General features: G+C 41.4%; 1 protein-coding gene across 1 annotated transcript; it reads right to left on the bottom strand.

Annotated features, from left to right (window-relative positions):
- Nucleotides 1-702: 702 nt before the first annotated feature.
- Nucleotides 703-23,062, bottom strand: RNF34 (ring finger protein 34). Its single transcript, XM_070386205.1, is given in 7 exon segments — nt 703-1,644; nt 3,485-3,686; nt 3,943-3,980; nt 3,983-4,043; nt 5,536-5,943; nt 10,569-10,787; nt 22,942-23,062. Coding segments are annotated over 7 exon segments (1,125 nt in total). The 5' UTR covers nt 22,948-23,062; the 3' UTR covers nt 703-1,453.
- Between the last annotated feature and the right edge of the window lie 4,928 nt (nt 23,063-27,990).

The following is a 27,990-nucleotide window of genomic DNA, read 5'->3' as shown; positions in this document are numbered from 1 at the left end:
AAAGATAAGAAACCCACAGGACTCACCCAAGGAGTTATGTAGTTTCCCAAAAACATACCTCCTCACAAGCAGTGGGAGTGAATCCACAGTTGGTCTCAACTCAACCACCATGATCAGAATTAGATCTAAAAGAAAAGAGATTTCACATCATTAATATCCTAAGATCCTTTTTTGCATAAGTTAGTGTCTCAGGTTTATCATCTCAGGCATTAGAGGAGTTAAGAAAAAACATTAGAGCTAGGTTCAAATTCTTAGGTGGGGGCTTATTTTATTAAAAAACTTTTTCTTTGGCCTCACCATATGACTCACAGGATCTTAGCTCCCCGATCAGGAATTGAACCCAACCCTTGGCAATGAGAGCACAGAGTCTTAACCACCGGAACTCCAGGGAATTCCTTGTGGTGACTTTTTAATAGACTTTAGACAAGATTTTTAATTTCTCAGAGACTTGAGTTCCCCATCTGTGACATGAGGTAATATATATTTGGAGATAACCACAAAGCATCTGGCACAACACCTGGTCACGGTAAACGGTGAAAATGTAGTTAAACTTACCATTAAGTCAGCAGCCAAGGGTAGATGGGGGCAACGTCTTTGAAGGTGCTCCTTGCTCTCCTGAAGGAGGTGCTGGGACCAGGTGTGGACACCCATTCATGCTGCACCCAAGTGAATTAGGAACTGACCAGGAAAAGTGTCCATAAAAACATTTCTTAAAATCTAATTTTATTCCTAAAGTTCAAATTAGCTAGTGGGTAGCACTGAAAATACACTTTCACTATACAAAACAGTGTAAACTGATTACACGTTAATAAAGAATTCAACACACACACTTCTCTAATGAAGGAAGCTAGATGCAGCCCTTGCTAGAAAAAGCTGTACCTGAACAAAAATGGACATGTTTAGTCTAAGGCCCTGGCAGTTGACTATAGAATGTCAGTTGTTCCCAATGATGTTGAAACGCAGAAAGAGCAACAATGTGGAAACTTACATTCATCAAATAGTAGCATTTAAAATATACATGACTAATAAAATGAACATTCAGAAGTGCCACTGCTCAGTGTGTACCATGTCAGCCATTTGCAGACAGTGATCTCATCCTAAGAGAACAGAAGTTTCAAACATCTGAGTTAAAAATAGGACGAAGGAGAAACAAGAGAACAAGAGAAATGTCCTGCAAAGAGAGCAGTAGCTGATGCCATAAGCAGTCCACTTGAGCGAGGAGTGATCAGAGGCGTTGTGAGGGAGCCCAGCAGAACCTGGGAAACAGCCCGTGCTCAGGCTGACGGGCATACAGCATGGACCAGTGTGGCCGCGACTCAGGATGAATCTTTCCCGTCCCCAGTTAGGAGTGAAAATAATTTTTTAAAAATAGCTTCAGCTTTCGAACAGGAAGTGTCCAGTCCCCTCTGTGCATGGAAATGTCTAGGATCGAGCTCAGCACAGGGGCTGGGCTTCAGGACTTGAACACATGCACAGCGCGCACCACGTACTGCCGGCAGATGGGACACTCGCTCATGCGCTTGCCGCACTTGGTGCAGGTGACCATGTGCCCGCACTCGAGCAAGACACAGTCGATGACGGCGTCCATGCAGATTCGGCACAGGCTGTCGTCCTCCTCGTCCTGCAGCTGCAGCCGCTCACCATCTGAAAGGCAACAGAGGGCTGGGGTGGCGGGCACGGCCACGGAGGGACCCAGTGACCCCACTGTGAGAAGCAGTCCCCACTTCTCTGCACCTCGCTTCCTTCCCCTGGAAATGACAATAAGGACGCTTCGTAGGGTTGTGTGAAGAATAAATGAGAAATGCTAAGCTGAGGGCCAGGGAGGATGTGCCTAGCAAATGTTAGCTATTTAATTGTTTTATGTTGCTGTTGTTTAGCTGCTAAATTGTATCTGACTCTTTTGTGACCCTGAGGACTGTAGCCCACCAAGTTCCTCTATCCGAGGGATTCTCTAGGCAAGAATACTGGAGTTGGTTGCCACTTCCTCCTCCAGGGGATCTTCCCGACCCAGGAATCAAACTAGTGTCTCCTGCATTAGCAGGCAGATTCTTTACCACTGAGCCACCTGGGGACCCCTGATTCTATTTTATATCTGTACATAATACAAGATTTTTGTGATAATGATGGTTTGCTTCTGTAAATAAAAATGAAGAAACCCCAGGCTGGCTGATACAGGAGCCTTAGAGTCAGAACATGATTGGAATTTCCAGCCCAACTATGTGGCCTTGGGAAAGTCACAGACTCCAGAGCCTCATCTCTGGAGGAGGAGCATGAGGAAAGTTTATTAAACCATCATACATCAAGTTGCCTGATGTTGGGGGAAGGCACCCCCTAAGGCTTGGAAGCATCTTGAAATTCATCTGTTTCTGGCTATGATAGTACTGTTGGGGTGTATCTATCCAAAAGGCACCTTCTGGTTCTGAACAAGAAAGGTGTGGAATGAGTTTAAAAAGTTCATGACAGCCTGAGATTTGGCCACAAAGCTTTGGACAGTGAGGTTTCCCCTTCTACAGGTCACAGAAGGACTCAATGGGAATCATGAAGAAGGTTAGAAAAACCAAGCAGGAATCCAAGCTCGAAGGGCCAGTAGTCTCTGGATTTAAGAGAAATAAACACTGCCATGTCAAGAGATTTTTGAGGTCCTAGTTCTCGGCCCACACCATTAGTGGAAAGTGGGTAGAAAGCATGCATGGAATAAGATGACACATGAGCCTCTAAAGGCTCCAGTGACTAAGATGCCTGTGTCTACTATTGTGGCATCATCTTAGAAACAGGTGTGCCAAAAGGCTTTCTGCCTATTCTGGGCATAGACCTGTTTATCAACCAACCCTGTGTTATAACCAGCTTTTAGAGAAAAAAATTCAAGATGATAAAAGTTAATAGGAGGACTGTTTTTGAGATTAGAACATAATATTTGTCAGTCTGAACACCACTGAATTCTTTTCTCTTGCCTATAAATGCTCTGTGGCCCTGGCCCTTTACTGGCTGAGGATTTCTGCTCCACGCTCCATCAGTATGTAGTTTAGAAGTTCTTAACCTCAGCTTTTCACGACTTACACAGAAACCTACTAATACTGATGCTAAGAACTACTTAATATCTTGGCTCTAGGGAGTTTTTTTCCCCACTGATGATCTCAATTATAGCTTTTAAATCCTAAGTACCAGCTTGCAAGACAGGTAAGTGAGAAAAGAAGCCTTTTTATAGATCCAAGGAATTTCATTATGGAAAGAAAAAACAGACTGAACAAATGATTACCTGACTCACCAGCAATGGTGAAGCAATGGTGATCTCAAAGCCAATATTACATAATGAACCTACTGCTTAAAAGATCTATAAACAGCTTCATATGACTAATTCACACTCAATCAAAGGACAGTTTTCTCAAAAATAAATTGGACTTCATTGTGACAGACACAGCCCTGTTTTAAAAAGCCTAAAGAAGGCTACTCTAAGGACAAAAAAAAAAAGGAAAAATAAACCTACATGACTTTTGGTTTTCTTCATTCTCTTTGTATAACCGGTTTACTTTCTCTACTAGCTCCCATTTTTCACAGCAGCCAGAATAGTTGACGAAATTCCGAGCCAGGATCTCCTTCAGCTGGCGCACGCTCATCCCCTCCACGTCCTCAAGGCTTGACAGGTCGGACAGAGAAGCTCTCACTCTCTTCTTGGTGAGGCCAGGCGTCTGAAATCACAGAGTGCATCCATTACCTCTGTTCCTGCAAATTCAGCAAGGAAAACAGCATACCACATTCACCCTACAGGCATCACTGGTCCTGGAGATTCGACCCAGGCTTCTCACGAGTCCTTGTGTCTTATATGCTGTGCTGCGTTCAAACTTGAAGCAACAACCTATGCTAATCTAGCGGAAGTCCACATGGGTATTTTCCCTACCAGGGTGAAGACATGTCAAGAAAATCAAATTACACAGGCAGTCTCACCCGGTCCTCCAAGTTTTCTTCATCATCGTCGTCGTCATGTCGTCGTCGTCATCATCATCTTCATCGTCTTCTGTGTTTGCTGAAGCTATTTCACTGGGCTCCTACACACATAATGGATATTAGGCCAGGACTTTTCCTAGCAATATCAACCCGTATTTATCACTGGAGAAAACCCTTCCAGCCATCCTCCCTAAGAATGACCCCAACACCTGGTATACTCCACACCTTCCCAGGGTCCTGAGAGCCGCTGCCCCTCCCAAAGAGTTGGGCCCCACATGATTCTCTAAACAACTAACCTTCCATAGTTATCTCACAAGTCAAATTCCTATAAGAGTGTGAATCTGTAAAAGTCTAACCAGAAATATTAACTCCCCAAGGAGTTAAGAAGGGCCCATCACAGGATACCAAAGCCAACAGTGTATGAAATTGCACTGTGTCCTGATAAAGGACCTGCACATGGCTAGTTTAACTGGAGCCTCTAAGATACAGGTAGAAACTAAAGCTCTAAGATCAGCCCTAGTGTCAGGGCTATTTGATTTCAAAGATCTCAGTCTTACTATCTCATACTTAGCCATTCTAATTCCAAGCAAAGCTTTCTAGAATAATTCACTGATGGTGGATGCTAGTTCTAGTTTTTAGAAGTTCCTCAACCATCAGATACTTTTTTCTTTAGGGAGAACAGAAAGCCTATGTCAATTTTCAATTTCAAGTATTCTATCCTAGTAGTTCATAAGCACCATATTGTAATACCCAAAACCCACACCTCCTGAGTGGTGTCATATACCCCAAAGTGACACGAAGGTCAGACACATGCGTCTTCTGTTTGCATCATAATTGTGCCAGCTGCCATTTGACAAAACAATAAAATGCCTAGCTTGGGCTTATTTAATTTATGACTATTTAGAAAGCAACTAGACCACATTTCCCTCTGCTTCTAACCTTTTTCCTCAGAGGAGAAAATTAAACTCAGAGATAAATGTTCAAAACAATTCTTTCAGCATTTTAGAATCATTCATATATACAAATTGGGTATTAATTACAAGCCCTTGCACGTTATTCCATCAGAATGCCCAAGGACCTCACTGGGACAACATTCTGCACTGGCATTTCTTTGAAATGAGTAAATAACCGTATCGTGTTGCTAATTCAGATGGCTCTTTCCCAATATCTAGATGAGCACAACTTTACTGTAGCAAGACAACTGGGCATTAGGTTACCTTATAGTTTCCATGGTCATTGACACACAAATAGTAAACATTTTTACTAGTTTTAATAGTAAACACAAACAGTAAAAATGTTTACATCCTGTAAACATTTATGTGCTACGTTTCATGGCCATTATTTCAACAGCTAGTATTTAACTATAGGATTTAAGGAAACTGGGATAACTAAGGTCAAGAGACTGATGAGCTCTTTTCAGACCCTTTGTACAGCACCCAAGTGCAGAGCTTCACACTAGGGGAGCCAGCAGGCACAGAGTTCAGCAAAGTGTGGAACCTCGCCTCAGCAAGGAGCCATCAGCCCTGAAGGCCCCACCACACTGGCCAAGAGCGGATGATGTGCCAGGCCCTTGGGGTAACTGTACCCTCGTACCTGTGCCAGCGCTCCAGATCCTAAGGTCCGGTCTCCACCCATAAGCTCTCCCTGAAATGAAGATGCGGTAGCAGACGGGGCTGTATAGTTTGAAAAAAATGAGTGTGTAAAAAAGCTAGAAGTCTGGGACCTTGAGGAATTGAGACTGCTCGTGTCCAAGTCATCCTCAGAGCCCAGCCGATGGTGGCACAGGACCAGGTCCACCAAGTCTTCTTTCTCCCGACAGGTATCGATCGGTATGTTTCGAAGGATGAGATACTGTCGGAGATCCTTCACTTTCAGTCGCATTAACTGAGGGCGCTGAAAGGCTGTCTCTTGTAATAAGTGACAAGTGGAACATCTACGGAGATTTTCTTGTAAGACTGAACACACGGAGCAAAAATCTTTCTTGCAGTCACAACATACATGCTGAAGAGACAGAGAGAAAAGAAGCATTTAATGACAGCCAGACATAAGCCACTGCAAAAGCCCTAGTTTTCCTTTTGTCTTCTATTAAAATTAAATTTTAGCTTTTATGAAGCCCCCTATGGCACCAGACCCATGGGCGTTTCATGTTCTCAAAGCTGTGAAAATCAAAACAGTCGTTGCTGAGGCAGTCTGGATTCACTGAAGTACAAATATAGCCCTTTAAAAAATATAACTATTGTGTTAATGAATTAAAACCTTTTCCACCCATGGGTGCAAACATGTAATTAACAAAGCAGAGCTGACTTGAACCACATGGAGCAGAAAAGCACAAGCACAAACTCTTCCTGCTCTTTTCCTGTGAAAATTTCCTGGTTTAAAGAGAAGGGGGGCTGTACACATTAAACAAACACAATGCTGTTAATCAACTATATCCAATATAAAATAAAAAATAAGTAAAGAGAAGAGGGGAAAGCCTAACACAGAGAGGAAAAGAGAAAGACAACTGATCTCTCAACATCAAGCCAAGCAAACAGAGTACACCACTTTACAATATCTGTACCCTCAGTTCAGTTCATTCGCTCAGTCGTGTCCGACTCTTTGCGACCCCATGAATCGCAGCACGCCAGGCCTCCCTGTCCATCACCAACTCCCAGAGTTCACTCAAACTCATGTCCATCGAGTCGGTGATGCCATCCAGCCATCTCATCCTCTGTCGTCCCCTTCTCCTCCTGCCCCCAATCCCTCCCAGCATCAGGGTCTTTTCCAATGAGTCAACTCTTTGCATGAGGTGGCCAAAATATTGGAGTTTCAGCTTTAGCATCAGTCCCTCCAATGAACACCCAGTACTGATCTCCTTTAGGATGGACTGGTTAGATCTCCTTGCAGTCCAAGGGACTCTCCAGAGTCTTCTCCAACACCACAGTTCAAAAGCATCAATTCTTCAGTGCTCAGCTTTCTTCACAGTCCAACTCTCACATCCATACATGACCACAGGAAAAACCATAGCCTTGACTAGATGGACCTTTATTGGTAAAGTAGCATCTCTCCTTTTCAATATGCTATCTAAGTTGGTCATAACTTTCCTTCCAAGGAGTAAGCATCCTTTAATTTCATGGTTGCAATCACCATCTGCAGTGATTTTGGAGCCCCCCAAAATAAAGTCTGACACTGTTTCCACTGTTTCCCCATCTATCTGCCATGAAGTGATGGGACCAGATGCCATGATCTTAGCTTTCTGAATGTTGAGCTTTTTTTTTTTTTTTTTTTCAATTTTTCACCATTGAGGATAATGTTTGCTGTGGGTTTGTCATATATAGCTTTTATTATGTTGAGGTATGTTCCTTCTATTCCTGCTTTCTGGAGAGTTTTATCATAAATGGGTGTTGAATTTTGTCAAAGGCTTTCTCTGCATCTATTGAGATAATCATATGGTTTTTGTTTTTCAATTTGTTAATGTGGTGTATTACATTGATTGATTTATGGATATTGAAGAATCCTTGCATCCTGGGATAAAGCCCACTTGGTCATGGTGTATGATCTTTTAATGTGTTGTTGGATTCTGATTGCTAGAATTTTGTTTAGGATTTTTGCATCTATGTTCATCAGTGATATTGGCCTATAGTTTTCTTTTTTGTGGCATCTTTGTCAGGTTTTGGTATTAGGTGATGGTGGCCTCATAGAATGAGTTTGGAAGTTTACCTTCCTCTGCAATTTTCTGGAAGAGTTTGAGCAGGATAGGTGTTAGCTCTTCTCTAAATTTTTGGTGAATTCAGCTGTGAAGCCGTCTGGACCTGGGCTTTTGTTTGCTGGAAGATTTTTGATTACAGTTTCAATTTCCATGCTTGTGATGGGTCTGTTAAGGTTTTCTATTTCTTCCTGGTCGAGTTTTGGAAAGTTGTACTTTTCTAAGAATTTGTCCATTTCTTCCTCGTTGTCCATTTTATTGGCATATAATTGTTGATAATAGTCTCTTATGATCCTTTGTATTTCTATGTTGTCTGTTGTGATCTCTCCACTGTCATTTCTAATTTTATTGATTTGATTTTTCTCCCTTTGTTTCTTGATGAGTCTGGCTAATGGTTTGTCAATTTTATTTATCCTTTCAAAGAACCAGCTTTTGGCTTTGTTGATTTTTGCTATGGTCTCTTTTGTTTCTTTTGCATTTATTTCTGCTCTAATTTTTAAGATTTCTTTCCTTCTACTAACCCTGGGGTTCTTCATTTCTTCCTTTTCTAGTTGTTTGAGGTGTAGAGTTAGGTTATTTATTTGACTTTTTCTTGTTTCTTGAGGTGTGCCTGTATTGCTATGAACTTTCCCCTAGGACTGCTTTTACTGTGTCCCACAGGTTTTGGGTTGTTGTGTTTTCATTTTCATTCGTTTCTATGCAAATTTTGATTTCTTTTTGATTTCTTCTGTGATTTGTTTGTTATTCAGCAGCGTGTTGTTCAGCCTCCATATGTTGGAATTTTTAATAGTTTTTCTCTTGTAATTGAGATCTAATCTTACTGCATTGTGGTCAGAAAAGATGCTTGGAATGATTTCTATTTTTTTGAATTTACCAAGGCTAGCTTTATGGCCCAGGATGTGATCTATCCTGGAGAAGGTTCCATGTGATTGAGAAAAAGGTGAAATTCATTGTTTTGGGATGAAATGTCCTATAGATATCAATTAGGTCTAACTGGTCTATTGTATCGTTTAAAGTTTGTGTTTCTTATTAATTTTCTGTTTAGTTGATCTATCCATAGGTGTGAGTGGGGTATTAAAGTCTCCCACTATTATTGTGTTATTGTTAATTTCTCCTTTCATACTTGTTAGCATTTGTCTTACATACTTCTCCCGTGTTGGGTGCATATTGAATGTTGAGCTTTAAGCCAACTTTTTCACTCTCCTCTTTCACTTTCATCAATAGGCTTTTTAGTTCCTCTTCACTTTCTGCCATAAGGGTCGTGTCATCTGCATATCTGAGGTTATTGGTATTTCTCCCAGCAATCTTCATTCCAGCTTGTACTTCTTCCAACAGCGTTTCTCATGATGTACTCTGCATATAAGTTAAATAAGCAGGGTGACAATATACAGCCTTGACATACTCCTTTTCCTATTTGGAACCAGTCTGTTGTTCCATGTCCAGTTCTAACTGTTGCTTCCCGACCTGCATACAGGTTTCTCAAGAGGCAGGTCAGGTGGTCTGGTATTCCCATCTCTTTCAGAATTTTCCATAGTTTATTGTGATCTACACAGTCAAAGGCTTTGGCATAGTCAATAAGGCAGAAATAGATGTGTTTCTGGAACTCTCTTGCTTTTTTGATGATCCAGCGGATGTTGGCAATTTGATCTCTGGTTCCTCTGCCTTTTCTAAAACCAGCCTGAACATCTGGAAGTTCACGGTTCACATACTGCTGAAGCCTGGCTTGGAGAATTTTGAGCATTACTTTACTAGCGTGTGAGATGCGTGCAATTGTGCAGTAGTTTGAGCATTCTTTGGCATTGCCTTTCTTTGGGATTAGAATGAAAACTGACCTTTTCCAGTCCTGTGGACACTGCTGAGTTTTCCAAATTTGCTGGCATACTGAGTGCAGCACTTTCACAGCATCATCTTCCAGGATTTCAAATAGCTCAACTGGAATTCCATCACCTCCACTACTTTGTTCGTAGTGATGCTTTCTAAGGCCCACTTGACTTCACATTCCAGGATGTCTGGCTCTGGGTGAATGATCACACCATCGTGATTATCTGGGTCGTGAAGATCTTTTTTGTACAGTTCTTCTGTGTATTCTTGCCACCTCTTCTTAATATCTTCTGCTTCTGTTATGTCCATACCATTTCTGTCCTGTATCGAGCCCATCTTTGCATGAAATGTTCCCTTGTTATCTCTAATTTTCTTGAAGAGATCTCTAGTCTTTCCCATTCTGTTGTTTTCCTCTATTTTTTGCATTGATTGCTGAGGAAGGCTTTCTTCTCTCCTTGCTATTCTTTGTAGAACCTTAAATCACAATCAAAGCCATTTCATGAGCAAAGCTTAAAGATACTAAGATGTGGTCATTTCCTCTTGGGGTTCGGAATACCAACCCTAGCTCACACCTTGTTTCTTAAGTATTTTAAGGACTGAACTGACAGACTGGGAGATGACCTACCAATATGATGGTTCTCAGAAAGAATGACTTTCTGTCCTAAAAAAAACAACTGTTTTAGCCCAAGTGTGGTATGTTGAATCTTTAAACAATAGTCAATATTAATATACTCACTTCTTCACTTGAGTTCATATGGGTAGGGACACATTTTTTGAAACTTGAGGTTAGAGCTATAGTAAATCATCTCTGAACAGACTGTTGACTAATTAAATCTTTTGCTTCAGAATATAAGTAGCATCAGGAAGAATCAAAGTGGATAAACAAAGTCAGAGTCCAAGAGAAAGGATGGCTGAGCATCGTGAGAAATAATAGTGTCTAGTCAGCAAAACTGACAATGATACACAGCCCCTTCAACTTAGTACTTTTCCAAATGGGAAATGATTATTAGGACTAAGTTTTTGACATGTATAAGAAGAAATGAAGAAAGTATTCAAAATAACATACAGTTGAGAATTCTGACACATAAGTTTTTAATATATAACATTTCATGCAACTCACCTTCTTTCTAAAGACTGAAAATGAAAGTCCACAGGCTTTGCAAACTATATTAGGCCCTTCTGCAGATGCTGGTGGGTAAGCAGAAAAATCAGAATTTGGTGTAAATCTGAATGGACCAGTGCCTCCTGCAAATCCAGATTGCTGGCCCCTGACAGCTCCAGTCCCCATGACTTCGTTCAGTAGCCCACAGCACGAAGCCCACATAGACGTAGCACCCGCCTGAAAAGGAACAAAAACAGGCATCAGTTTAAAGCTGAGTGGAACCTGTGCTCTTTGGGATTCTTAAGGAATGCCATTCTGCAGAAGCATGTTTGCCCTAAATAATTTTGAGATTGTGAGGGGGTTTTTTTTTGGCCACACTGCCTGGCCTGTGGGATTCTACTTCCCTGACCAGGGATTGAACTGGTACCTCCTGCAGTGGAAGCATAGAGTCTTAATTACTGGATCACCAAGGAAGTCCCATCTAGATTGTCTTTTTAGCATCAAAATTTTAAGCTATTTGACAGTGGGTAATATTCTGGCATTTACAAAGAATATTTGGCTTTGGGGATACTCATGATACACTGTTAACTAAAGGAGAAGATACAACATGAACCCAATTTCATTAAAAAAAAAAAAAACCCACACATAAATGCTTAGAGATGTATGTGCATACAACACAGAAAAAAAAAAGACTGGATAGAAGTACCTACTGTGTGATATTTGGGGTTTATGCTTATCCCCCCAAATTGTTCTTTATCTAAAATTCAAATTTAATTAAGTGTCTTGTATGCTACCTGGCAACCTTAAAGACTGGTGACTACAGATAGCACTGTTCTATAGGCTGAAGCAGTTTTTCCTATCATTTAGCAGAAAGAATATAAATTCAAATTAGAAACTTCAGTCCTCTCATTTGTAACTGGACATAATAAACTATGCCATATGAATACTTTTTTGGTTTTTTTAAAATGACTGGGAAAACATCAAAATGCCAACTGAGGCGCTCTCTAGGTTTTCATGTAGATCTCATATAATTTGTTTTCTGGAGTTTTCCCCTGCTTTCCAAATCTTTATAAAGAAAATATTAGGGACTTCCATGGTGGTCCAATGGTTAAGAATCTACCCTGCAGTGCAGGGGACGCAGGTTTGATCCCTTGTCGGGGAACTAAGATCCCACATGACACGGGCCAACGAAGCCCGTCACAGAGCTCTCCAGAGCCTGTACGTCACAACTAGAGAGCCAGGATGCCGCAATGAACATCCCACTTATTACAACCAGGACCAAACACAGCCAAATACATATTTTTTAAAAAGAATATATATATTAATTTAAAATTAAGGAAACTCTTTACAAGCAAACAGAATACTGAACACAATTTTTGATGACTTGATAACCCTAATGATGTTATGAGGTCTAAGGGCTATTTGCTATACCACTGAGTGGCTTGAAACTAATATGCTGCCTTTTATGTTTTCTCCCATTTCTTCCCTTTCTGTGAATCATCACTGCTATCACTATAGCTACCTCTAGCAACTTCTTTTTTTTTTTTTTTTACTGTACTCAGAAACCTGATAACCAAGCTTGTTAGGAGTGTATATAAAAATATATTTTCAGTGAGGGCTTTAGGCATTTTCCCATGCTAAAAACAAAAAGCTACAGTGTTTGGAACCAGTGAGCTCTTGCCCCTTGTCCTGATTCTTAAGCACATTCTAGACTCTAGATACTGTGATAAGTAATGGAATTCCAGGTAGGTGAGGTCTTACTAGTTAAAAGGGCAAAATACGACAACAGTACACTGTTCCCTTCATTATCTAACTCTGTCAAACATTTACTGTTTGTCCAGTGAGCTCTTAAAAAACTTTTTTTATAAACAATCTTAAAAGGTTACTTGGAATGTTATAGAAGGATCACGCCATTCTTGCTACTACCCAGAAGTAGTATGTGTGTGCGCTCAAGTGCTCAGCTGTGTCTGGCTCTTTGTGACCCCATGGACTGTACCCTGCCAGTCCTTGGGATTCTCCAGGCAAGAATACTGGAATGGGTTGCCATTCCCTTCTCTGGGGGGATCTTCCTGACCCAGGGATTGAACCGCCTCCTGTATTGGCAGGCAGGTTTCCACCACTAGGGCCACTTGAGAAGCCCCCCAGAAGCAGTATGTTATGTTAAATACCGGGAAAAGAGAAGGTAAAGAAACACGAACCCACAATATAAGGTTCAAACAGTCTGAAGCATCAGGGTCACTGACTTAAGTGTTGCATGGCTTCAAACCCTGTAATTCTCAAGAAACAGTGATACCTTTAAAGTCAGGTTAAGTTATAATTAATAGTTCATACCTTTAAATAAATACATACCTCAGATCCTAGAGCCATGATTTGTTTAAACATAAAAGCATAAAAATCCAGATTTACTAATAGTCCATTTAAAGTGAGTATTTTTTTAGTAAAGGATTCATCCGCAGTGCTTTAAACAGTGAGCTCTTAAAACAACTGAGAACGTTTTCAAAATATTCAATTTGCACATAATATTTTGGGGGGAATACCTCAACTACAGAAAGTACCACCAGGAGAAACTTTTTTCATTCCAAGAGTTTAAAGAAGTATGGTTTTGAGAAGCTTTAGCTTCCTGCTGACTGAGCTTCTAAATGATTAAATTGTTGTTCAGTTCAGTTCAGTTCAGTCGCTCAGTCGTGTCTGACTCTTTGCGACCCCATGAATCGCAGCACGCCAGGCCTCCCTATCCATCACCAACTCCCGGAGTTCACTCAGACTCACGTCCATTGAGTCAGTGATGCCGTCCAGCCATCTCATCCTCTGTCGTCCCCTTCTCCTCCTGCCCCCAATCCCTCCCAGCATCAGAAGCACCCTTTTAATTCCTGGGTGATATTGTCTCAACTCCAGTGAAAACTCCTCATGAACAGAACTTCTTTCCTCCACAGCATATAGTTGCATCACTATGACTAATTGATAAATAATTCTGTAAAAGGTTTCATTATGATACTTCTTTTAAAAGGCAATGTAATTAATTTTTTTGTGCTACCTAAAAAGTTCAAATTGTGTCTTGTTAAGAAAGAGTAATAAAGATGGAAAAAATTCTGACCTTGCAGGCCAAAAAAATGAATGATACTCCCTTTTTAAAAGTAGCTCTGTTGCACATTTTATTCTTTCTGTCCTGAAACACTTTTACAATGAGAGTAAAGGAAGGATACAAATTTTCAAACCATGTTAATGAGTACAACCATTAAAATTCTAGGTTGAAAATATACACAGTTCTGATGAAGGGAATAGAAGAATTTGTTTTTGGGAAAACAACAATCTCTGTGTAGACATCAATATTGGAAGGTAACAATTTCATCCAATTCCTATAAAGGGGAGAGAATTTCCTCCTCATTCCCCAGAAGGGAAAATAGTGGAAAGAATGCTTCTATCTTTCAGTTATTTCATTATAAAATAAAAATTAAAACACAAAGCCCAAGCCAACTCCCAGAGCACTGTCCCAGGCAAAAATGTGTTGCTATAACATATTTGTTACAGATCAGCCAAAGACCATATCAGAGGGGAAAAAAAAGAAAAATCTGAAACACTGAAAATCTCTTTCCGCTTCCTTAGATCTGTGAACTCAATTTTGAACAAAATCTCCCAAAATGAGAATAATCTCCCAGTAGGAGGATATTCCTCACATCCCGCTAAAGGGTAAATCTACCTGTGCGCACTGTCACCCTCTGACAGGAGCACTGGCGACACTCCAGTCTTTCTCAAGAAGTGCAGAAATTTGAAAGAGTGGAAGCCCAGGTACCAGTTTTATCCAGGTACCTTTCTTTACCATCCAGCATATCTTAAAAACTTCATTTCTATTTCCCCTTTAAGACTGTTTTCTGGCACCCCAGTGCTGAAACGAAAGTGATCTCTTTAGTGATTCAACCTCCCCCACTTCTTTGGAGCAGGTATTTTTAGTCCTGTACTACAGGGGCTGCTGTCACTGCCTCTCACCAAGGAGTTGCCTAGGCCAGTGAAACTGCCCTTAAGACAGCAGTTGGACTGGCCAGGAGAGCCGTAAAAAATACTGAGCCCCAAGATTCTGATTTAACTAGTCTGGGCATCATAACTAAAAAAAAAAAAAATTCCCTATGTGGAGGAGTGGAATATGGAATATGGGGTGGGGGAGGCTCATATGGGAGGGGACATATATGACTGATTCATATTGATGTATGACAGAGACTACCACAGCACTGTAAAGCAATTATTCTCCAATTAAAAATTTTTAATAAAGAGAAAAAAGTCAACTATAAAAAAAATTCCCCATGTGATGTGCACGTACAGTCAAGGTTAACACCTGCTGAGTCTAGATTTCTCCTTCCTGCCTCCATCATTTCAGCTGGAGAATCACTCAGAGATTCCAAAGTGGAAGGGGCTGCAGTTACTTCTGAAGCCTGTGCCTCTAGAGTTCTAGGACCAATACCTCCATCATGTGCTCCTCACGACCTATGTATACTCCCCACCCCATGTCCCATCCCCAGGCCCCAAGTAGTGGGATATGCTTTCAGTTTTTCCTTTCCCTCCATGGTTTCCCCTCATTCTTTCAGAAAGGCTCAGCTTGAGTTTTCAACAATTTACTCTGATTCTTAAATTAGTTCCTCTCCTTTACACACATTATTAGCCTGGAACTTAGGCTGAAATTTGATGCCGTCCTTTATTTTATTTGTTCTTTGCTTTTTGGCCCAAATTTCGTATTTTCTAACTTATTTCTCTACACCTTTTCTTGTGTGCAATCTCCAATATTGGGAGAAAGAGTGATTTCCACGTCCATCAAAAACAGCCATTGGGCATACTATTTTTGTCGTTCTTCACCTCTAAGTTGAAGGATCCACGCAAAAGATGAAGCTTCCAGGCTTGGGCTCCATCTCCCTGACGTCCATTAGTATGTTTCATCTTCTAGCACTTTCCCTTAAAGTCCTAATTGCTTAAATTTCTTCTGATGTTCCCTCTGGGCACAAGGATCCCTCCCTAACAACTGTTACCTTGCCATTCAGTTAACAGTACTTGAAGTGTCCTATACTAATCTTTCCCTTTCAAATCTATCCAAACTTCTGTTACTACTTGATATTACAGTTCCAGGGCTTCAGATGGTGCAGGGAAGAATCTGCCTGCCAATGCAGGAGACACAAGAGATGGGAATTCGATCCCTGGGTGGGGAAGATTCCCTGGAGGAGGAAATGGCAACCCACTCCAGTACTCCTGTCTGGAGAATCCTTGTACAGAGAAGCCTGGAGGGGTCCATGGGGTCGCAGAGAGTCAGACACGACTGAGTACACATACACACATAACAGTCCCATTTTTCAAGTGACAGAATCTCCAAAAGCAATTCAGAAACAATTTAAGAGAGCATTTTCCCAACAACTGAGTTGAATGTGTGCTCTTGGGAAGGGGGCAGGTAAGGGAACATGAATTTATTCTCTGAGCTTTTGACTCTCCGACTCTGTTACATTTTCTTGCAGCCCAGTTACCGAATCCAGGGGAGTCATAACCAAAAAGCCCCCTTTCTTGCACCCTCCCTCGAAGAGCTTTAGGGACCCAACTTCATTTCTTTCCAATTCTGTTTTCCTATCCTCTAAGATCTTCTACCAGTTTAATTGACCTGCATTCTCTTATTTTGCTTTTATTCACACTCTGCTCATCTTTTGATAGTAAGATTGAAGCATATTTTCCAAACTATTCCACTTTCTTCTGAATATTCTGAGCAAACACAATTTCTAGGCAGACAGTACTCAAGACACGGCTCTTTGGTTTTTGGATTTGCAGTAAATTCGAGTTGTTGCTATGCCTCAGTTACAAAGAGGTGTGTTACCTAAATATAGGTCACCACCCATCTTTCAGTTGCTTACTTTGTTAAAAAAAAAAAAAAAAACAACCTACTACCCTTCCATGAAAAAAGACAAAGTCTGGATCTCTGAAAACTAAAGCTATGATCTGGGTATATGTGACTATCAATTCTAAACCTTACTTGGGACCACGGTTGACAGCAGGACTCAACAGACTAAACCACATGAACCCAAGAGGTTAAAAGGAACAGTAATCTGTAAAGATGGTGACATTTCCTCTCTTGGCCATGAATATAGTTCAAAAACAACATGAGAATAACTGAATAAGGCAACCATCTACTTATGTCTGGCACAAAACTCCTGCTGCTGCTGCTGCTGCTGCTAAGTCGCTTCAGTTGTGTCCGACTCTCTGCGACCCCATAGATGGCAGCCCACCAGGCTCCCCCATCTTTGGGATTCTCCAGGCAAGAACACTGGAGTGGGTTGCTCCTAGCTCAGGAAATTTAGCTGTTTGCAGCTGATTTTCTAACCATCAATGACTACTGAAAATAAATGACTTTCTTGATAAACCTAGTCCATTTCCTACACATCCTGTTAGACTAAAATTATTTCTGAACAGATTAGCCACAGAACCAGGGCCTGCCTGGCATCAGTTAAGAACCAGATATCATATTAAAAACTTACATGACCCACAGTAAGAAATTAAGTTCTAAAGTTTCCTATCTGAACTGCCCCAGACACCTAGATCTCTTCATGTTATTCTGATTTCCAATGCCAGCTCTTATTTTTTTTTTTTCCCAAAGCCAGTGCACCAAGATCTTAGGGAGCCAATAACACTTTTTTTTTTTTTTTTTTTTTCACTCCCATTCTAAAACTGAGTAAAGAGATAAAACAAATAGAAATTTAATATTTGCTTTTTTACTGGTAACACCAAAAGGAGAACATGACTTTAGCTCTGCAGCCAACTGGTCTTGATAACATGTCACCCAACTACCTATACGGCTGGCCAACAGCAGCCTACCAGCCAGCTAACCAGAGTGTCATCCCAACCAAAGGAAGTGAGATCTGAGCAGGTCCCAGGAAAGTACTGAGTCAAGCATGTTTAGCTCCTTTGTTAAGATCACCAACATAGAAGTTTCTCTTTACTTTCTAGCAGCACAAAGGCTGAAAGTGTTCCTCCTGTGTTGTTTCTTCCTAGAGAATAAAGAGGAAAGTCCCCCTCCTCCAGAGTAGTACAGAGGAGGACAGGGACCGTTATTCACAAACCTAGACAATTTGCAGGAGTGAGACTAACAGTTTCCAGTGCTGTCACACTTATTTCCACAACAGTACCAGACCACCAATTTTATAAGCACTCTCTGGTGTTCCTCAGTCAGAGTCTCAATAGAGGCCCATTCTGAATCATCATTTTACGTGTTGTTTCTTTGGGAGAGCAGTAGCCCAGCCTTCTTTCTGGCACAGTGCCAGAGTTTTTGAGTGGCTCAAGGTTCAGCTGTTGCCTGTGTCTGTGTGTGTATTTTGTGTGTGTTCAGTGACTCAAGGTTCAGCTGTCATGTGTGTGTGTGTTCTAATGTGTTTTTTAGAATAGCTAGGGGTTGAGGGAGGGGGAGACTTCTAAAATGCTCAACTGAGAGAATCAACAAAAAGTTTACTACAAACTTTGAATCCTCTTCTGCTGCTGCTGCTGCTAAGTCACTTCAGTCGTGTCCGATTCTGTGAGACCCCATAGACGGCAGCCCACCAGGCTCCCCCGTCCCTGGGATTCTCCAGGTAAGAACACTGGAGTGGGTTGACTATATCAGGATGTGATCCCTTTTAATGGGTCCACCAAATGTAATAGTAGCCAGGCAAACTAGAATGCGGAATAAGAAAAGCTATACTGACTTCCATGAATGCTAAATCAGGAAGCAGCGGAAGTTAATGGGTTTTAAAACAGCAAAAAACTAAATGATCATGGGTGCTGTGCTTACTTGCTCAGTCCTGTGTGACTCTTTGCAACCCCATGGACTGTAGCCTGCCAGGCTCCTCTGTCCATGGGATTCTCCAGGCAAGAATACTGGAGTGGGTTGCCATGCCCTCCTCCAGGGGATCTTCCCAACCCAGGGATCAAACCCAGGTCTCCCACATAGCAGGCAGATTCTTTACCATCTGAGCTACCAGGAAAGCCCAAGAATATTGGAGTGGGTAGCCAATCCCTTTTCCAGGGGGATCTTCCTGACCCAGGAATCAAACCAGGGTCTCCTGCATTGCAAGTGGATTCTTTATCAGCTGAGCTACGAGGAAAGCTAAATAATCTAAAGGATCACAGTCTAAATCATTTGCTTTTGACTAAACTAGGTGATCATGCAGCCACCTCCTAAGCATTGCTTGCTTGAACTCTAAATGTAATAATTTACACAGTTAAGGATAAAGTAAAAGTTCCCGTTTCAGAAACATTAGTTTTCTTGGATGCTGTAAGAAGTTACAAGGACCAGGCAGGAATTCCGTTCTCCCACTAGTGGAAGCTTCTTCAGAGAAGTCAATCATCAAAAACTCTGTCTGTAAACTCTGAACAACCTTCAGTGTGCTGAAACTCAATGTCCTTGTGTTAAACAATAAGAAAAGGTGTTTCAAATCTCAGTACCCATGATACAAAAGAATAAGTTTCACAGTTTTAATTTTAATGAGGTTAAACTTCCCTACAGAACTTAAAGTAAACCAGAAGAAACTGTTAAGATAATAAGCAAAAACCTTTACCCTATTTAGAGCCACGGGAGGAACACAGTTTCTTAAAACGTCAAAGGATTTCTTACAGAAACTGGTGCTTCAACTGAAATATAATACACCAGCAACTCTGCTATCTTAATGACCAAGTATTTGACCGTATATCACAAAGGAGGAAACTCTGCATCCTAAGTTCTTTCTCTCATACCATTTGAACATTAAGCAGGCTGCAAAAACAAATGCTGGTCTTAAAAATGTAATATTTTTATGCAAGACATTTGGCCAAATTGATTGATTTTTACAATAACGTGTTCTGGAGATCATAAATGTTGTCTTATTCCTGTTTGGGTTTTCTTTTTTTAAACAGTATACTTAACCCTTAGCACCACTCCCCCACCTTTCAGGGCAAAGAGAAGGAAAAAAAGAAATTACATTAAACAGATTACTTTCTTCTTGATGTCTCATTTGAATTTGGAACAATTATTAGTACAATTAAGGGGGAAATCAATATAAATATGGAAAAACAGGAAGGAGGATTAAATCAAACTAACATAAGACGCACACGAGCAAAGCAATGCTCAAAATGCTCCAAGCTAGGTTTCAACAGTACGTGAACCGAGAACTTCCAGATGTTCAAGCTGGATTTAGAAAAGGCAGAGGAACCAGAGATCAAATTGCCAACATCTGTTGGATCATAGAAAAAGCAAGAGAATTCCAGAAAAACATCTACTTCTGCTTCACTGACTACGCCAAAGCCTTTGACTGGGTGGGTCACAAGAAACTATGGAAAATTCTTAAAGAGATGGGAATACCAGACCACCTTTCCTGCCTCCTGAGAAATCTGTATGCAGGTCAAGAAGCAACAATTAGAACCAGAAATGAAAGAACGGACTGGTTCCAAACTGGGAAAGGAGTATGTTAAGGCTGTATACTGTCACCTTGCTTATTTAACTTATATGCAGAGTATATCATGAGAAATGCCAGGTTGGATGAACCACAAGCTGAAATCAAGATTGCAGGGAAAAATATAAGTAACCTCAGATATGCAGATGACACCACCCTTATGGCAGAAAGCAAAGAGGAATTAAAGAGCCTCTTGATGAAAGTGAAAGAGGAGAGTGAAAAAGCCAGTTTAAAACTCAACAGTCAAAAAACGAAGATCATGGCATTTGGGCCCATAACTTCACGGCAAATAGATGGGAAACAATGGAAACAGTGAGAGACTTTATTGTTTTGGGATCCAAAATCACTGCAGATGGTGACTGCAGCCATGAAATTAAAAGACGCATGCTCCTTGGAAGAAAAGCTATGACCAACCTAGACAGTGTATCAAGAAGCAGAGACATTACTTTGCTGATAAAGGTCTGTCTAGTCAAAGATATGGTTTTTCCAGTAGTCATGTATGGATGTGAGAGTTGGACCATAAAGAAAGCTGAGCACCGAAGAATTGATGCTTTTGAACTGTGGTGTTGGAGAAGACTCTTCAAAGTCCCTTAGGCATCAAGGAGATCAAACCAGTCAATCCTAAAGGAAATCAGTCCTTAATAGTCATTGGAAGGATTGATGTTGAAGCTCCAATACTTTGGCCACCTGATGAAAAGACCCTGATGCTGGGAAAGACTGAAGGCAAGAGAAGGGGATGACAGAGGATGAGATGGTTGGATAGTATCACCAACTCAATGGACATGAGTTTGAGCAAGCTCTGGGAGGTGGTGATGGACAAGGAAGCCTGGCGTGCTGCAGCCCATGGGGTCGCAAAAAGTTGGACACAACTGAGCAACTGAACTGAACATACGACACTAATTTGTATTTTCTTAAAATCCCTTATAGGAAGTTAATTAGATACTACTCTAAGGTAAAACAGTACAGAATCTTTGAGACATAAACCTATTTCAAAACAACATTTTCTAGACTCCCCCCAAAAAAAATTAAAGGAAGAAAGTAATACCCATTTTATACATATACTAAAACCAGCTCCTATCCTGGGTTTGTGTGAAGATGTATTTATCTGATTGCTTGACTTTTAAATTAATTTTAATTCCAGTGAAAGAAGTACTTGCTTTGATGAACATTCATGTTAGAATTTCATGACATCAGGAATCAATGACCCTACCCAGAAATCTATAGATGACACCACATAATTAATCCTAGTGAGAAACAAAGTTAATAAACAGCTCAAATTCTAAATTTTATGAATCCAATTTTCACAAAAATTTAAATGGAAAACAGAATCTTCATAATTGTCTTGTTCAGACTGGTCTATTAGGTTTGTACTTTGTTTCACAATATATACGTCTTTTTACATTTTCAAATCCCATTCAATTTGGTTTTTAAAACTTCAACTCAGAAAGCAGCGTCTTCCACCTAAATTCAAAAACACTGCTGAAAAGCTTTCAACACTGGACTTGCCCCTCATTCTCTCCTTTGACACCTTGTTTCTTGGTAGGTCACAAATTTAATACTAATAAAGATACTAACATTCTTTGAGGAGTTATGTATAAAGATTCCTGCTTTGTTTTTGGATCTTATTAATAAAACATGGCAAGATGATGGTTTTCAGCAAAGAAAGCTAGTTTTAGATATTTTAATAGGTAAATTCAAAGTTGAAATATTTTATAGCTGAAATGGGAAGTTAAAATAAGCTCTTTGAATATACTCATACTTAACATCCAGTTCAGAAGTTACCTATTCCAAAAATCTTCCTTGCTTTCTATAGCCAGAAAAAATTCTTTCTTGCTCCTGAGGGTTTTGCATTTTTGATACCTTACATCAAACTCTCCCTCAGAATGTGGTCTCTTGAGAATGTCTCTTCTCTTTCGGTTGGCAAACTCCCAAAGGATGGGATTATATTGTGAATTACTTCTATGCATGAAATATCCCTCTTAGCTAACATATGGGAAATGCTCAACAAAATACTTCCTTGGGGCTTTGTGAAAGTAGCGTTTTAAGCCAGCGGTTCACTCTGTTATTTTTCTTAACCCACTGTCAATCAGACCTCTTCACGGAACTTAAAAAAACCATCTAGATCTGAAAGAGTATCACCTTATGACTCATCCCACTTGGTTTGAATCAATACTTGAATTGATTGTTGTTACCCAGAGTTCTTCAGAATTCTCAGCGATCGAGTTGAGAGAATCCGTTCCGAAAAGTGGGCCAGAATCTCCCCGCCTTCCCCTAAACTTCTCACTCAGTGATGCTCCCACGCTCTCACACCCACCTTGAAGACTCAAGCTGTCAAATTACTTGCTGCGTACCTAGCGGCGACGGAGACACATTGGGTTTGATAGCGCTCTAGGTCACGGCCCCAGTGTTAAGCCTGTAAACAGATCCTTCAGGCTGGGATCCCCGCCCTGAGGCATTTCTAACAGGGAGCCTAGCCCGAGCCTTTACGACTCTCCGCACCACTCCTTTTCCCTTCGTCCTGTAGTTGCCGTCCTGCGACAGTCCCGTGGTGCTCCCGGCATTTGGGTTAGTTCAAGGACTCGGGACGGGAGAGGGCACGGTGTGGGCAAAGGCACAGAGGGTGAGGTAAGCAGTGGGTCTGCCTCCGGCCCCCAAGGACGCGGACAGGGCCCGGCGCCGAGAGGGGCCCACCAAGCATGAGGGTCGGGGGCGCCCGGCCTCTCCCCTGGCCTCGGCCTCGCTGTCCGAAGCGCTGTGGTAATTGGGAACGGCCAAGAGCCCAGGACACCCACCCTGCGGGTCAGGGCCCCAGACGCCGGTCGGGGTGTCCCCACTCCCAGCCGCCCCAGGTCTCCGCGGAGCTCTCCGTGGTGCCGGCGGAGTAACAGCTGAGAAGAAAAAGAAGACGCTTCAGGCGCCCTGGCCAAACAGGAGAGACGAGGAGGGACTGCCCGGCCCCACCGGCCCCTCACCTTCATGGCCGCGACCGCCGCGTCTGGGTCGGCTCTGCCAGGGAACTCAGCACCATAGCAGCTTCTAGCACAACCGCCCTCCTCCCTTCTGGGCGGCGATTACGGGCCCTTTCTAGGCGACCCAGCGTCCAGACGTAAGGGGCGTGGTCACGCCCGCTGCGCGCCCCGAGTGGCGGCCGAGTCGGCCAATCCGAAGCCGACACTTCGGAGGCCGGTCCCCAAAGCCAATAAAGGGGCGGGAGTGGGGCGGGGCCTCTGGCGCTGCCTGGTAGGCTAAGGAAGAATCCATTCCGCCGCAGGCAGAGATGGGCGGGTCTGGGGGGTGCCGGTAGGCACACTCCCAGAGGTTTTCTTCATTAGGTTGCTGAAATCGGAGTCAGCGTCCCCTGAAGAGTCTGTGGGGCAGAGATTTGGGTTTAAGGCTGGGTGGTCAAGTTCTCTGGGAAGTGAGGGCGGTAAGGGGCGTGGTAAATTTGAAAAAGCCGGTTTGGTTGGAAGGTTTTTGTTATAATAACGGTCAAAACAGGGCCTCGGATTTCCTCTCCAGACGGTCAAGCCTGTCACACTGGGTAATGACCTCAGGTCTCCTCTCTGAAGCGTCCACTGAGCAGTGGCAAATGCTCACGCAAGGACTTGGCTTTAAAAAACAAGGTTTTATTGAAAACACTTGAAGAACCAACGGTTCTCAGATCCTAACTGCTCTTTTAGAGCGAAGTTCAAAATAACCAAATCCTAGCATGGTGAGAGAATTAAGGTGAGTCCTTGGAGTTGACTTTATTTGGACCGAGAAAATTAGTTTGTAAATTAAGTACTGATTTCTTCAGCCGGACTTGATGACACTCCGTAGGTTTTCCTATACTTGTTCCTCTCCCCTCTAACCAGTACTTAAATATTTAAGTAGATAAAGAGATATAAAGATATCAATTCTTCTCTTGGGGACCTAAGTCTAATCTATTGCTTTTGAATAGATTTGCTTATATGTACTATGTCAGATTAAAACATAAAGCCATCCCACTTAGGCTGCAGTAATACTCGTTGTGTACTCGCTTATTTTTGTGGCTTAAAGCAGTGCTCAGATAATGCAGTTTAGCTTCTATAGTCCTGGATTTTCTTTGGAAAAATGCAAAGAAAGACTTTCACTCACCATGTGGGAGCAGCAGCTGAATCTCAATGGAGGAGAAAGTATTAATTCTTCTAATGATCCAGGCACAAAGAAACTGAATAAAAACCTGCTGGTGGTACAAAGTCATATTTCTCCCTCTTTAGAAAGGAAGCTGGCAGGTCTACCTGAAGAGTTAACGATTAAGCACATGAAAAGATGCTCAACATCATTAGCCATCAGGGAAATGCAAATTAAAACCACAATGAGATACCACTTCACACCCACTAGGATGGCTAAAATAAAAAAGATAATAAATGCTGTTAAGGATTTCGAGAAATTGGAACTCTAATTACATTGCTGGTGGGACGCTAAAATGGTGCAGCTGCTTTGGAAAACTGGCAGTTCTTCAAAATATTAAACACGATTACCATATGACCCAGTAATTAATTCTAGGTATAAAAACCCAAGTAAGTCCACCAAAAAGCCTTATAACATGAACATTCATAGCAGGATAATCAATAATAGTTAAAAAGTGGAAACAACCCAAGTGTCCATTATTTGACAGATAAATGAAATGTGGTCTACACATTGGAAAATTAAAATAGGAAGTACTGATACCTGTCATAATGTGAGTGAACATTGAAAGCATGATGCTAAGTGAAAGAAGCCAGTTACAAAAGGCCATATATGAGTCCACACATATGAAATGTCCAGAAGAGGCAAATCCAGAGAGAAAGTAGAGAAGTAGTTGCTTAGGGTTGAGGTGGTTAGGGGGATTTGTGAATGGACCCAGGGGTTTCTGTGGGGAGACAATGAAAATATTCTAAAATTTACTGTGGTGATGGTTGCCCAACTCTGTAAATACACTAAAAACTACTGAATTGTACCATTTAAATGAGTGACTTGTATGTGAATTATATCTCAAACTGTGATCATGATAATAAAGATATTGAGAAGCAAAGCACACATACACAAAGTTAATGCAGTTTCCTGGAGAGTGACCAGGGAAAAGCAATTAAAACAATAGTAGGGAGAGATTGTATTGGAGACCATTTAACACTGCAGTTCTTGAGGATGACCTTTCTCTGTGCCTAACTTAAAACAAAGCTCCCCATAAATGTTTGAGTGAGTTCTTTCTTCTGGAAGACTGAGAAGGAATATAACATTGAAAAAAAATAAAAACATTTTTTAAAAAAGGAAGTAAAGAGGGTACACACAAGTTCACAGTTGCTAAATACTTGAAATTGGAACCCCCTGAAGCCTGAGAGGCATTTTTGTGCTTCAACATCATACTTTTTCAATAAAAGAGACACACTGTGTGACTGAAATTTTTTCTTTGTTTCAAACTTTGTATAATGACACCCTTCTTTCAATTGTGTATTAACTGTACCAATTAGGGTTCAGGAAAATGTGGTCTGTTGCTGATATAACCATCAACAGCCTAATACTTTGTATTTCAGAATAAAAGTATTCCCAAGACATGTGGGATAATTTATTGCAGCTAAACTTACTTGCTGTTCTGAGTTTGTCTTTTATTTAATCCCGCAAAAGAATTCTTTTACTGAATTCATAATGCACTCTTAAGTCAACTACATAACTTCAAAACCTTTTTCAAATTCAAGAAGCAGCAAAAGTTTTATTAAAATGTTTAAAAGTTACTGAATAAATGGTTCTTTCAACAGCACGTGTACTCTTTAGACAATATAGTAGAAGGACAGCAGTTTTTATTCCAGCGATGGATTGTCTCAAAGACAGTAAGTCATGGAAGACTATATTGAGCTTTTTGCAATGTTAGCAACTTGCTGTACTAAACCATTTATTTGGGGAAATTTCAAACAGATGAAGTAAACAGAATAGTGTAATGAATTCCCATATATCCATCACTCAGTTTTAACAACTCTCTACATTCTGCCATTCCTGTCTCATCTCCAGCACGCGCATCTTTCCACCCACTCCCCACCCACCCCCATCTGAGTTAAGTTGCATCATAAGATTAGTGCATGACTCTGTTGCCTAGATATGAGCCAAAAGTATCTGAGAACAAAAGTATCTGAGCCTTGGATCTGGTTTGCTGTGTTGTTTATCCTTGGTCATCTTCACAAATACAGTATAACTCTTTCACCCAGTCAAGATAATACATCTTCTTTGTGGTCACTGCTTAAGTTGCATGACTTAAAAGACCACAAGGACTCTCTATCCTCTTTTAACCTGAGTTTACACATGCCAAAGTTGTAGAGAGGTCATAAAATTTGCTCACCTGTACAATGAAGAAGCATCTCTTCACTGGAATGCTTAATTTGGGTCTTATCTGAATCCTGATTGACTTCTGCTACAGTCAAAATGGTTCCAACAACACTGCACTTTAGCAAACCATCTCTGCAGCTGGCGAACAGATGGCTCCATAAAATCATTTTGTTCTGGACTCAGAGAATCTTTTTGGAATTCTCTCGTGAATTACTTTGCTGATTTGAACATGTAACCCGCTTCTGCCTTGAATTTCTCCATCTGTAAAAAAAAAAAAAGATTATTAACTGGGCAGCTATTGTCTTCCACTTTGCTGAATGGTTGAAGAATACAGATACAGAAATTAAGACAGAAACAGAACTTGAAACTGTTTTCAGAGAGTAAATCAAATAATGTAGGGCCACATCATACTACTCTTAAGTAAGCTGGAGGGACTTCCCTGGTGGTCCAGTGGTTGAGACTTTGCCTTCCAGTGTAGGGAGTGAGGGTTCAATCCCTGGTTTGGGAGCTAAGATCCCACATGCCTCATGGCCAAAAAATCAAAACATAAAACAGAAGCAATCTTGTAACAAATCCAATAAAGACTTCAAAAATGGTCCACATCAAAAAAAAAAAAAAGAAAGCTGGAGCACTTTACAGGCTCCCCCCGCGCAGCCCAATCCCCCATGATCCTCCTTAGTAGTTAAAAGGAGACAAGATTTTCTTTTCATGGCTTGGGAAACTGAGCCACAGAAATGAATCCTCTTGCCTGAGGCTTCTGAGGCCATGATGAAAGTTAGAATAGTTGCCAAGACTTCTCTCCCAGCCCAGTATTATACTCACCTGTATTACTATTCTTCTAATAAAGAGACAGACCTTGCAAAACAAGTTAATTCTTGTACATTAGATTTGCATTCACATATGCTTGGAGAATCCCAGGGATGGGGGACCCTGGTGGGCTGCCGTCTATGGGGTCTCGCGGAGTCGGACACAACTGAAGTGACTTAGCAGTAGCAGCATAACCTCTTCATAGACATCATACAGTATTGGGGAAACAATTCACCTGCCACTGAAATGTAGAGTCAGTACAATTTCCCTCTGGTATTGATATATCATTCGATATATATTAAGCACCCACTATGTGCCAAGCATTGAAAAGAGGGACTCAGTGCCTCTCCTCATGGAGCTTAAATGGCCATGATGAGGGAAAGAAATTTCTGAAGTGGCATCTATGTTTCCTGGGGCTGCCATATCAAACCCCATGAACTTGGTAGCTTAAAACAGAAGTGTATTCTCTCACAGTTTGGAGACCAGACATCCTAAATTAAGGTGATGGCAGGGCCCCATGCTTCCTCCAAAGGGTCTCAGGGAGGACCCTTCCTTTCCTCCTACAGCTGCTGGTAACCCCAGGTGTTCCCTGACAGTGGCCATGTCCCTCCATTCTCTGCCTCCGTCTTTGCATGGCCTTCTCTATATGATCTCCTGTCTTTCTTTCCCTCAGTTTTATTGAGACGTAGTTGACATGTAACATTGTATTAGATTCAGGTGCACAACATCTAAGGACAGTAGTCATTGGGGTGGGTGGAATGGGTGAAAGGTACCAACTTCCAGTTATAAAAGACATAAATCATGGGGAGGTAATGGACAGCATGGGGCTTCCCAGGCGGTGCTAATGGTAAAGAACCCACCTGCCAATGCAGGAGATGTAAGAGATGCCGGTTCAA

This window comes from Bos mutus, chromosome 17 (assembly GCF_027580195.1).
Source record: "Bos mutus isolate GX-2022 chromosome 17, NWIPB_WYAK_1.1, whole genome shotgun sequence".
Classification (NCBI taxonomy): Eukaryota; Metazoa; Chordata; class Mammalia; order Artiodactyla; family Bovidae; genus Bos; species Bos mutus.
Note: the sequence above shows the minus strand (reverse complement) of the source record. Positions and strands in the feature narration are given on the sequence as shown.